The 13284-nt window shown below is 41.5% G+C and overlaps 1 protein-coding gene across 1 annotated transcript; it reads left to right on the top strand.

Moving 5' to 3' along the window:
- The first annotated feature begins 2251 nt into the window (after positions 1-2251).
- unc45b (unc-45 myosin chaperone B) lies at positions 2252-9899 on the top strand. The gene is made up of 20 exons (XM_076730529.1): positions 2252-2317; positions 3031-3192; positions 3303-3339; positions 3456-3631; positions 3890-3979; positions 4075-4242; positions 4466-4631; positions 4843-5013; positions 5121-5292; positions 5386-5686; positions 6096-6190; positions 6430-6571; positions 6653-6793; positions 6926-7053; positions 7442-7508; positions 7605-7718; positions 7951-8066; positions 8177-8294; positions 8387-8542; positions 9458-9899. The coding sequence occupies exons 2-20, from the start codon at positions 3031-3033 to the stop codon at positions 9731-9733; spliced, it is 2796 nt and encodes a 931-aa protein (XP_076586644.1). The 5' UTR covers positions 2252-2317; the 3' UTR covers positions 9734-9899.
- Positions 9900-13284: the final 3385 nt, after the last annotated feature.

The following is a 13284-nucleotide window of genomic DNA, read 5'->3' as shown; positions in this document are numbered from 1 at the left end:
CCAAAACTCCTAGAGTCAAACCTCCACCGCAAATTGAAGGAACGCATTTCGTGCCACCAGTCCAAATAAAGATAATTGGACTTCCTCTTTATAGTACTCTATTGGCGCACAAGCTTATTATCACTATAACTCTGTGTCTGTGTGTGTGTGTGTATTTCCATTTTATGGAACTTTATACTTCCACTCCACTACATCTCAGAGGCAAAAATTGTCCTTTTATCTCAAGTACATTTACCCATATATATATTGGGTATATATACATATACCCAAAGATATATAAAACACTGACCATTTTACTTTATTACTTCTGACACCTCAGTAAATTTTGCTGACAGTGCTTTCTAACTTTTGCTTAAGAAATTTTTGAAATGCAGAACTGCATTCAGGACTGCAGTGATATCATTCTAACCACGTGATGTGTGTAAGAGAGGAGTGGTAGTGATGAGAAAGAGTGAAACAAAAAAAACCCTTATACTTTAAATTATTCCACTGAGAATGTATGCGCATCACATCTGAAAGGAAATTTAATGAAATATTACCCAGATAGATGATCTCAAGCCAGACATCGACTGTCTGTGACCATCAGCAATTTTCTAATTCCATAAAATACCAAAAGACTCAGTGGGTAAAGCACAAGCTAACAAATGCATTTTCCCTCAGTTTGGAAAGCATATGCATTGTAGTCCTTGTCCCTGCTGACCTCACATTTGCTACCTATGATGCCTGGTGTTGTCTGCCACTTCACAGCCTCACCTGGAGCATGTAATGCATGTGAGACTCAGAAATGTAATAGAAAGTGGCCTCTCTGGAAAACTGATGAACCACGTTGCAAGTCAGCTGGACCCACATGTCTGTTAAACCAGCAATTAACCACAGTTATCATAGAAAATTAATACACCTCTTCAATACATTTCCAACCTTACACGTGGTTATTCATATTAAATATGCAGTTCACATGGAATTCATCTCATTGTGTGTTGGGGACATTTGACCTTTGATATTTTTGTAAACTATGTACAGTAAAACAGTGACTAATGGCTTCCTCTTTCCCAAGACACCTGTTCATTTTTATTACTTTTTTACTTGACATGCATGTATTTATGTCACATGAGCTGGTTTGTTCTTTAAAGTGGCACAGTTACAGGAATAACAACTCTAAAATATGCCCTCAGCTAACCAAGTTTTTTGTTGTTGGTGTTAATACCGTTGCTTCATTCTTGTTTCAGAAATAATGGCATTTAGCCAAGAGAGTAGTCAGCACAGCTAAACCACTGACAGGCTTCTGCTTGCTGTTCACAAAGCATTGTGCCTCATTGGTGGGGGTTGAATTGTTCACGGTAATGTAGAAACAGCCTTAATGCATGTAATTTTTAAAATATTGTTCGCAGAGAACAACATCCCTCTGTTTACAGTGAGACTGTTGTCTGCATGTGACAATAAAGAAAATACATTTGTTCACCTATCTGTTCCTATGACCTCAAATTGCCCATCATCACCTGTAGGCTATAATTAGCATCAGAAAGTGGCTAGTGACAATATGCAATGACTGGTATGGAAAGTAAAACTTCTGAAATGAGATGGCACCCTGATATAACTCTCTCACCAGCTCACCACAGAATCAGTTCATTCTCTCGTTCACATAAACAACTGACACAACACACACATGTTTGCACTTTTGCATTTACGAGGACCCTTCTGGATATAATGCTTTCTCTTACCCCTGACCCTTACCATAACCTCACTACAAAATACCTGACCCCAGCTCATGGGGCTTGGGATCATTCTCTTTCTAGAAGCTACCAGGTTCCTCTGTCGTCATACAGCTGTCAGTCCCCCCCACTGTCTCCAGACACACACACTCTTTTAAACCCCCCTCCCACCACTTCGGCATCAGGCATTTGCTGGTAAGTTCTCAGCTGTCCGTGCCCTAAATAGACCTTATCAGGGGCAGACCATCTTTGAGGGGTTCACTCTCACAGCAGTTATTGAATGGAAAACAATGGTTTCATTCATAAAGTCCTGGATGAGTCAAAGACGCCTGAAGGATAGTTGTTGCAAGAGAAGTGATTATGGTTTCTAATGATCTTTGGTACAAAGTCGTCATTTGGGGTTTTAATGTGCTTGGAGTTAACTCCTATGTGTAATAGCCTACCTCCACCATGGATCTGTCCCACCTCATTGAAATCCACTATAAATATAAATTGAGGAGTTGGTGGGGGAGGTTACAGGAGACAGACAGAAAAAGTTTGTGACAAATACCAGGGACTGGAGATCCAGAAAATCTACACAGAGCCAGACACAACAGACAATCCTAAAGGTACTGTACAGCTTCCACAGTTTATTTTATTTTATTTTTTTGTCATTTGAGTGACATTCAGGTATGCAGAGGGTACTTAGAATAAGGACAGAGAGGGGAGCAGGAGGAGATGGTGTGTCCATTGGGAAATTGGCATGTGTTGCAAGGGGGCTATGCCCAAATAAGGCCTGAGGGGAGGCCATTTAAACTTAGAGATAACATGTGCATGGCCATTTGCTCCAGGAGACCCAGGTCAGCAGGACACTGATTTGCAACAACGGTGAGAATAAAAACATGTTTAATGCTGCAGTACTTTTTAAATAGTGTCATTATGCTGACAGATTACGATACTATTCTCCAGAGTGAATGTGAAATAAAGGTCTGTGCTGTACGTCTGTATGCTGTGCTTCTAATTTAATGCTTTTAACTTTGAAATGAAGAAAAAAAGTGTAAATGTGTTAACCAGACTTGTTATTAATCATTAGCTCATTTGAAACATTTGTTCGTGAAATTCCCCTATGTGATTGAAAAATGTGACTTTGATAAGAAGCTTTGATGACTTTATTACAGTAAAAGTACTACATTTAAATTTTCATTAACTGACAACATTGTAACTGTTGAATTGTGCTTTCTCTGGGAAGCTGATACTCTTACATAATTACTTATTGTTACATGATAAGTTACATGATCTTTAGATTTTTGGTGTCATAACTAAAAATCCCTCTTTCTACCAGATGGGAGACCCCATTCAGTTAAAAGATGAGGGAAACAAACACTTCCAGGCAGGCGATATCGACAAGGCCATTGAGTGTTACACCAGTGCCATCAAGGTGTGCAAGGACAAAAAAGTGCTTGCTGTCATTCACAGGAACAGGTCTGCATGCTACTTAAAAAAGGTAAGCAGAATGGCGAAGCAGTGCAAAAACAAACATTTAATAACAGACTATGTTTGCAATTTCTTTGGCAAATGTAGACTTTTATTTAGTTGTATCTGTTTTTCTTGCAGGAAAACTATGCCAATGCAGCGTCTGATGCTTCTAAAGGTAGAGTAAGAAATACAGCAGTTTAACAAACACCAAACAGAGAATCAAAGCACCAAAAACAATAAAGACATTAACTTAAACCAAGCTCATTATGACTTTTTCTTCCTCTCATATAGCAATTGATGTTGATGCAGCAGATATCAAAGCCTTGTACCGGCGGTGTCAAGCTCTGGAGAAGCTAGGAAAACTGGACATGGCTTTCAAAGATGTGCAGAGATGTGCCACTCTCGAACCAAAGAACAAGACCTTCCTGGAGACTCTACGCAGACTGGGCGCAGACATCCAGGCCAAGGTCAGCATCAAGAGTATAAGACCATACAAATCGCTTTACATAAATGCATTCAGCAACACTAAATTAGCACTGCTACATGTTCCATAGAGATATTTTTGCTTAAAACTATGATTAGATGTTGTTTTGTTGTGGCTTTAGAAATCAAGCTTTCTGATAGCAAGGAAAATTGTCAGATGTTCTCACACTGAACCACAAACAAAATGCACAATATCAGCATCAGGAAATGACGAAAGTTTCATTTTCATTTTCCACCCACAGCTCAAAACAACATTCTCCACAGATTCGCGGGTACAGAACATGTTTGACATTCTACTTGATGACGAAATGGACAAGGAAAAAAAGGAAAAAGTGGGTGTTCTCTGTTCCTTTTTTTATATTGCATGTCAGAATGTTGATGTACGTAATTATGGTTTCATTTCTACTACTTATCTTTTCATGTCTAGGCTGCCAACAACCTGATTGTGCTGTCAAGAGAGGACGCCGGAGCAGAGAGAATCTTCCAGGGTAACGGGGTGCCTCTGCTGCTCAACATGATAGAGACAGGCAAACCGGAGATGATCCTGGCTGCTGTTCGTACTTTGTCAGGAATGTGCACAGGACACAAAGCTCGGGTGAGCAAATCATAGACAAAGAATGAAGAAAAACGCAAGGTTAAATCAAAGAGTTCATTGCAATCCAAAGGCAATGATGACATTTGTGCAGCCAAACACACAAACTTTAAAAGCATATCTTCTAACTACATGTTTCCATTAGAAGTAAGTTTTATATTATTTGCATTTCATTATTCTCATAAAATGTACTTAGTCTATATTTCCTTTCGCTACCCCTAAATAGGCCATGGCTATTATTCACATGGTGGGTATTGATAAGATGTGCAGCATCATGGCCGTTGACAATGAGGAGATTGCACTGGGAACCTGCAACCTCTTCCAGTGCATCAATGACTCCCTCACTGGTGGAGATAAAAGGGAATATGGGAAAGAAGAGGCCTTGGTTTTGGGTGAGTTCAAATCATTATCTGTATCTGTAACAAAAAGTAGATTTTATTATGGACACTTATTTGGTGTTTAATCTTTAATCTTCATCTAAGCCCTATAGAATCACAGACATAAAGTCAAATGGAAATGGCTGTAGTTTTGCTGCTGTTGGTATTTTTTCACAGCACTAGTGACTGAGACATATACTCTTTTATGCTATCTGTCTCTCTGCAGATGCATCTAAAGACCTGAAAACCATCCTTCTCTCTCTGCTGGAGATGGTGGCTAGTAAGAAGGTGTCTGGCCATGGCAGAGACCAGGCGCTGAACCTTCTGTGCAAGAATGTACCTCGTAAAAGCAAGAAAGAGCCAGACCACTCCAGGACCCTCTTCACCATCGACCACGGTGAGCCAGACAGCTGCATCGGGTCATTCATTTGGTTTGAGCAACAGTCTATTGCTGCATCCCAAGCTGGCATGAAATAACTATATATTCATGTGTTTGTTCTCCAGGTCTGAAGAAGATCCTCAAGGTGTGTGGTCAGGTTGCCGAACTGCCAGACCAGCTTCCCATGACAGACAATACGCAGCTGATTGCCAGCGTGCTCCTCAACAAGCTCTATGACGACCTCAAATGTGACCCAGAGAGAAACAACTTCAGGGACCTTTGTGATGAATATGTTAAGTACGTTCACAAAATACAGATTCCCCATTGATCAGTTTTGTAGCCAAACCTTTATAAAAGGAGACCCAGCCAACCTCCCTTCCTTTTCCATAGATCCAAAATTGACCCCAACGACATGGACAAGACCATTCATGCTATCAACACCATCTCAGGGCTGCTTCAGGGTCCCTTTGATGTTGGTAATGCACTGGTTGGACATCAAGGCATAATGGAGATGATGGTGGCCCTGTGCGGCTCCGAACGTGAGGTGGACCAGATGGTTGCTGTGGAGGCACTGATCCATTCCTCCTCAAAGATGAGCCGCGCCAGCTTCATCATCACCAACGGTGTGTCACTGCTCAAGGACATTTACAAGAAGACCAAGAATGAGAGGATTAAAATCCGTGCGCTGGTGGTGAGTGTGCTCAGGAAAGAATGGAACAGAGTTGGTCTTCATTATTCCACGATTTTTGCCACTGCCCACATTAGGAAATGATCACTTAGAAGTATGTACAATACAAGACAGTACAGGAAGGCAAGCACATAGTGAGCGGCTACTGTTGCTCAAGTAGAATCAGAATCAGCTTATTGCCAAGTGGGTTTTCACATACAAGGAATTTGCCTTGGTGTTTTGGTGTATAACAATAAACATATGTGTAGAAAAATATAATGAAAGCAAGAAGAAGAAAAAGAAAAGTACTAGACTGGGAACAAAAGTCCTGTTCAATTTGATATATAGATTATAAAGAAATGCACTGAGACTATCTATCTTGTAGATTTGGTCTGTGTATGAGGATGCATATTCATGTCCATGTCCTCTCCAGGGTCTCTGTAAACTGGGTTCAGCTGGAGGTGATGATTACAGTTTAAGGCAGTTTGCTGAGGGCTCCACAGAGAAGCTGGCCAAGCAGTGCAGAAAGTGAGTACTCATACAGAGATCGTTAAAGGATCTAGCAGATTATTTACTATAAGAAACATAAAGAAAATCTGCGAGGAGACCAATACTAGTATCAGTTAGTTAATCAGTTATTATCTAACTTTGATCCCAATTGTTGTTATGACATAATTTCAGAATTTCACAACACTTTTGATCCACCCACTTCCCATCACCGCAAAATACACTTCCTCTTAAGTGTTTCTTTTTTTTCCCTCTTCTAGGTGGCTTTGTAATCCGCAGATTGACACCAAAACCAGGAACTGGGCTATTGAGGGTCTTGCTTATCTGACTAATGATGCTGATGTCAAAGATGACTTTGTTGAAGATGAGCTTGCCTTGAAAGCCATGTTTGAACTCTCCAAGGTATGAAAATAATAGAAAGAAATATGCAGCAAATCTGGTTAGATGTTAGAAATAACCTCTCTCCTTTCTCTGTGTTTTTAGTCTAAAGATAAGACAATCTTATATGCAGTAGCTTGCACCCTGGTTAACTGCACCAACTGCTATGAAAAGAAGGAAATCATACCTGAACTGGTTCAACTTGCCAAGTTCTCAAAGCAGCATGTGCCGGAGCAACACCCCAAGGTAAAAGAGAAAAAAAAAGACACAGAACTGTTCTGTCAGACCACAACACCTGCACTGACGAAGGTAGAGCATGAGCTGTTACTCATTCTGTAGGCGTACATATACACTCTCTGCACTTCTTGCTTTTCTCAGGACAAGAAAGACTTTATCGAGAAGAGAGTGAAAAGGTTGCTGAAGGCTGGAGTCATATCAGCTCTTGCAGTTATGGTCAAAGCAGACAACTCCATACTGACTGACCAGACCAAGGAGATGCTGGCAAGGTGGGAGAGGACGCATTTCATAGCAAAGTGATGATGAGGCATTCTGATGTGTTGTCAGAGATGAGTGGAATCCCCCCAAAACAGCCATGTCGTGTCACAACCTGACATGACTCGTCATGAGTCACTTCATGACATCAGCTGTTGTCAGCACGTATAGTCAGCATGTGCAGGGGTGGGGCTTGTGGACAGGCAAGTTAGGCAGCTGCTTGGAGCCCCCGGCCACTTACTTACAACAACAATTATTGATAGGCCTGGGCTTTCAGGGACCTCTGTTGGTCCCTGGACCTCATTTTGAGAACCAGATGAACACATCCAACATCTTGTTTACTCATCCTTTAAGTCAACATTGCTTAAAAATATGTAACTGTTGAACCAATTTTATCTTTAGGGTTTTCTTGGCATTATCAGAGGATCCCAAAGATCGTGGTACTATTGTAGCCCAGGGCGGAGGAAAGGTGAGTTAGTGACTAACACAAACGTTATCTGGACAAACTGGTTGCTGAAAATATCCCCACTGTTATTCACTGCTATTCCTCTGGCTCTGCCCTCAGGCTTTGATACCACTTGCTCTGGAAGGGACGGATGCTGGGAAGGTGAAGGCGTGCCATGTCATTGCTAAGATTGCAGCTATTTCCAACCCAGAAATTGCCTTCCCTGGTGAGAGGGTAAGACTGCTTTGTTTATTTGTATGAAGAGCAGTCCTCTTTGTTATGATTGTGAGGGAATGGAAATTTAATGAGGCATCACATTCTTACTAATCTCTCCTTGACAACACACTGTTCACTTTTTTCACTTTTGACATTGACTGGGAGAGATGGACAATTCATTTCATGTTTCTCATTGCTGTGATAGTCATATTGGTTCTGCTGAATTATTATTATTTTTCTTGTCTGACAGGTGTATGAGGTGGTGCGGCCTTTAGTTAGCCTCCTTCAGACAGACAGAGATGGGGTACAGAACTACGAAGCTCTAAGAGGTCTCACCAACTTGGCTGGTTACAGTGAAAAACTGCGGTAACGTCTTGCACCTCATGATATTATGGTCACACTTAATAGCTCACTTCCTGCAAGTGAGTTCACTGCAGGTCACAAATGGTTATTGAGTTTTTTCATCTCCTTCGCAGAGCGAAGATTGTGAAAGAGAATGCTCTGCCAGAAATTGAGAACTACATGTTTGAGGAACATGAGAAGATCAGACAGGCTGCCACTGAGTGTATGTGCAACCTCGTTACATGTAAAGAGGTGAGAACAGGCAAACCATGAAATCCACACCAAGCAACAGATGATGCAACAGGATGTGGCTACATTAAAAATTTCACCTCTGTGTGTTGTAGGTCCAAGAGCGTTTTCTGGCAGATGGCAATGATAAGCTGAAGCTCCTGGTTCTGCTATGTGGCGAGGACGATGACAATCTTCAGATAGCTGCAGCTGGAGCTCTGGCCATGCTCACTGCTGCTCAGAAAAAGCTCTGCACCAAAATGACCAAAGTGGTATGTACAGCAGTGTTTAACAGTGTTTTTAATGTAGAGTATAGATAGTAGTGTCACATCAGAGTCTGTTTTGAAAGCATGCACGCCCTACTATGAAAAATTCCCAGACATCCCCTGGCCAGCTTTCCCCCAGGAACTGATAACTTATGCAATATGAGTGATTGTACACCTACTAGCTCTTGTAAGGCCTGACTACACTGCTGCTCACTGCATCTGCCGTGTCCACACTGACGCTTTTCCCATCATTCAGCAGTGCTGAGTTGTCTACATTTTTTGGCATGAGATGCATTCTGTAGACAAAAGCCACACTGGTGTGTCATGTCTCACTCTTTGTGCCACTGAATGCATTTCACATTTTAATTAATTCATTTGGAATAACTGAGACTACAAAATCATTATGGTATTAATCTGTAATACTTTAGCAAAATTCCATTTTGTGTCACTTGGGAGTATTTTATGCTCTTTGTAGCACTTCACAAAATGGCCTAACGTGTAGTTTAAACACAGGCCTGTGATTCTGTAGCTGAGGTTAAGTTTGATTTTCCAATTATTATTACTATTACAGCTGTAATTTAAGCAGTACTGCGATGATTGAATATTGCACTTCCATAAAGTTGTAGGAAGGGACTCGTGAGAGAAAAAAAAGAATGGTCATAGCTCATTACCCCCCCAGTCCTCAGTTGTGTAATGCACAGCCCAAGCTGAGCCGATGACATTATCATCAGGTGATATTTTACATGACAAAGCTTCTTTGTCAAGTAAATCCCCTTTAAAATGAAAGTAAAAAACTGCTGAGTTACACCCACATTAACTTACTCAGATCCTCATTTTAAGTCATAAATTTTTAAGTAAGTTAAGTTTGAATTGCAGCATGTGTCATTCTTCATTCACTGACTCAGTGATCTTTCCCAACAGTCCACCCAGTGGCTTGAGATCCTGCAGAGGCTGTGTCTCCACGTCAATGTTAGAATACAGCACCGAGGCCTCGTGACTGTCTACAACATGCTCAACTCAGATGACAGCGAGCTGGCCAAGAAGCTGATTATCGATAGTGAGATGTTGGAAATCCTCTCAGTGATTGGCAAGGCTGCGGACAATCCCAAGAGGCAGGAGGCCATCGACGCAGCACGCGCCTGCCTGGTCAAGGCTATGGATCTTGGTCTCATCCAACCCTTCACCAGCCCTTCTTAAAATGATGGCAACAAGAAAAACAACAGCAAAGGACATTCTTCTTATTTCTTCTGTTAAATACAGACTTTTTTTCAAAATGATTTTTCCACATCGAAGATATTTAATTGATTCATCAACCTGGCTCAAAATCTCAAGAGTCACAATATAAATCAGTGTTTTTTTACAGGGGCTGCTTGGGGCTAGCTGAATAAACACACATGAGGATCCCACCATGAAGCTTCATGAAATGTTTTCTGTCCCTTTGTGCTGAACTGTGAGAGCACATGTGAACACTACTCGATACATAAATACCTTGTGACATAGAGTACAGAGTACTTGGTGGAAAAATTGCTTTGCAGTAAACTGAATGGAAGGTCATTACAGCATTTCATGTAACCAAATGCTAAAGAGAGATTGAAGTAACCAAAAAATCGGTTAACTATGTAAAGTAATACATTAATTAAACAACAGAAAATTCTAACTGTAATCAGGCTGCTAATATATTTGACTTACACACACTTACATCCATAACTCCCTTTGCCATTTGGTGGCATTTTATTACACTCAGTTTGCACCCAAATTTCTTATCGACCAACAGTAAATTGCAGATATCTGATAAAAAGACAACTCTCTGAAAAACCATTTCATATTGTAGCGTCTGTCCGGACGTATGCAAAGACGAGAGCGTTGGTTATAAAGCTTTTCTTTAATAGAGAACAGTTGTTGTCGGCCAAAAGAAAAAGTACATCTGCAACAGCAGCCTGTAATTAACTCTGCACCCTGCACTCTTCTTCAGTCTCACGTACCAGCTCATGAGTGCCACTATGATTGACAGCTGGCCAACCCTATCAGAAGTGCCCGGCATTAACTTGAAAAGAAGGTGACGTTAGGGAATGAGTTTGCGTCCCTGGTAGAGGTGTTGGACAGCTTTCCCGGGTGTCAACAAGCTGTTGAGAGTCATGATAACGCTCGCCACAACCTCAGAATTCACGCGAACCTGCGATCCTCCATGGATCCTCTCTCTCTCTCTCTCTCTCTCTCTCTCTCTCTCTCTCTCTCTCTCTCTCCCTCCCACACACACACACACACACACACACACACACACACACACACACACACACACACACGCTCTCACGCACTGCACTCACACTCAGCCACCCACGCACCGAATTGAACATCCCTGAAATGTTTGTTTAACTCAATAATAGTACCTTCAGAATCCACGTTTTGGGTTCAGGCTGTCTGACAGTTTGTTGTTGTTGTTGTTGTTGTTGTTGTTGTTGTTGTTGTCGTCGTCGTCGTCCCCCGAGATGAATAAAGTATAATCTATTTATCAGTGTAGCCCATTATTGTTTGCCATTAATCGTCTGATCTGTAATGAAATCACGTGTTATTTAATTTTGGGACAATTGCTGTAGTCCTACTGCCTGCATCGGAATTAAAATAATAATAATAATAATAAAAATTTAAAAAAATAGTGGCCCACACTACTACTTGGAAAATTGTCCACCCTGCTGAAAAATCCTGGCTACACCACTGCTGGACACCACAACAAGAAGTGAGACCAACCGCAGAAGAAGAAGAAGACATTCTGAACTTTCCATCCAACATTTGCACTTCCTCAGTGAGCAAGCATTTGGTGGAAATGTGGCTTTGCTCGCACACATCCTGTTATCTGCATCTTTATCACTCACATGTTTCTATAGATGAGTAACCTTTAAGTAATGATCTGTAAAACCACAACTGGAATGAAAGGTTTATCACAGCAGTTGACATCACCATTAAAACATTCATATTTTAGATGTCTATAGATGTCATAATTAACTTTGCTGCAGTCGTTTCGTGTTGTTGAAAGGACGGCTCTCTTGGAAATAAAATCTTGGACAGCACACATTTACGCCGCCCAGAGATCATTCTTAGAAATGCTCACAGCCACTGTAATCGGTTTTACAGTAGGAGGAGGATGTGTCTGGACGTATCTTATCAACCCTCCAGCCTCAGTCTCGCCTTACGCAAGGTGTGACAGGTTATCCGAGGCGTTTGAGCGGATCTTTTCAGGTGAGTTTATGCTTTATCAGTCATTATATCGAAACACATCTCCTAACTTGCTTACTTGAGGACCTGGTTCAAACGTGCATCACGGAGGCAGGCACTGCTGGCGCTAAAGAAGTCACGATCGTGAAGTAATAACAACTGAAGCCATTAGCTACAATTAGCCGCACTCTTAACCGCATGAGCGCGTGTGATTCCCCGATCTCGCGTATGCCGGCAGCCTCGCCAAATGCCAGACATCGTGTTCATATTTAAGCTTTTATCGCGGTCAAGCTTGCCTCAATTAAGCTCCGTGGTGCGCGCTTTTGCAGGAGTTTGCAGGAGTAGTTACAGCAACTTTTTTCCATAGACAAGAGCAGAGGGGGGTGTGAATGTGTGTGAGAATCTTACTCAAAGGGAGTCAGCGATGCGTAATTGCTACCCGGCTGACAACTCTCCGTTTGAGTGTAGACATAAAAAAACCAAAACAAAACATGAGCTTTGTGTTTTATGTGTGGGATCCATTGCATGCATTTATTTCAGTGAGAGCAGGCTAAAGTCAGAGCAGAACCACCTTTCTGTATAATGCAAGAATTCAATGGCACGGCAAACACGTCATCCAGAAATAACTATACATATGAACCAACAGCTCTCTAACAGCTACTGTAGCCTGTTGGAGCAGCCCGCATTGATTTTAGCCAAGTGTACATAATAAACTGACACTGGAGTGTATTTCCACAAACAGTGGAACGACTCAGAAAAGTGACACAAAACACCTCTGATGACAAACTAAAGTCTAGATTTGTATCTTCCTCTCTTTGAAATGTTTGTTCTATACGTTCTGTAAGGGGATTGAGGGAACTGTTCATACTGATGACTTCACACAGCACATTTCCTTAAATACAATAACCACAGGGTAAACCTTTATTTCTGATGTTTTTCTGTTTAAAAACATGTTATAACACTTTTCTTGTTTTCTCAACTAGACAACAGCAGCATTTGTGCTTTTGCCAGAGGTAAGCTTTCCCTGCAGATACACACTTTACATGATGCTGCTCACTGTTGTGACCGAGCACTGACTAAAGACACACTCATCACCACAGTAAGAGTGAATACCACCTCTTTTCTAACTGAAAGGAAACACAGTTCTTCAGCCCATGCAAAAGGGTCACTTTTGTGATTCAGATTTCTCAAAAACAAACTTGATTTCATGAATCTCAAGGGATGCAAGAAGGATGTTAGTGATTACATTTCTGTTGGGGAAGCTGTGGTTGTATGCACAGGGGAAGGTGCACTGATGTGAAAAAAAGAACCAAGGCTGGAGGCTATAAAACCCAACTTGAAGTTGAGATAATGAAGAGAAATACTAAAAAGGAATAAAGTGAAACAGATGAGGTGGGAGGAGTGATTCCCCCTGAGTGATAGCAGGAGTGTGTCAGCGAGGAGACTAAATAGCAACACCGCAACATTAAATTTCAGATGAGAAACTGTATCTCAACAGGAAGCGTGGTTGGAACGACACACCGGCCGGTGAGCTACAG

The sequence above is a fragment of the Chaetodon auriga genome, chromosome 5 (assembly GCF_051107435.1).
Source record: "Chaetodon auriga isolate fChaAug3 chromosome 5, fChaAug3.hap1, whole genome shotgun sequence".
NCBI classification, from domain to species: Eukaryota; Metazoa; Chordata; class Actinopteri; order Chaetodontiformes; family Chaetodontidae; genus Chaetodon; species Chaetodon auriga.
This window is presented reverse-complemented; position numbering and strand designations above follow the sequence as displayed.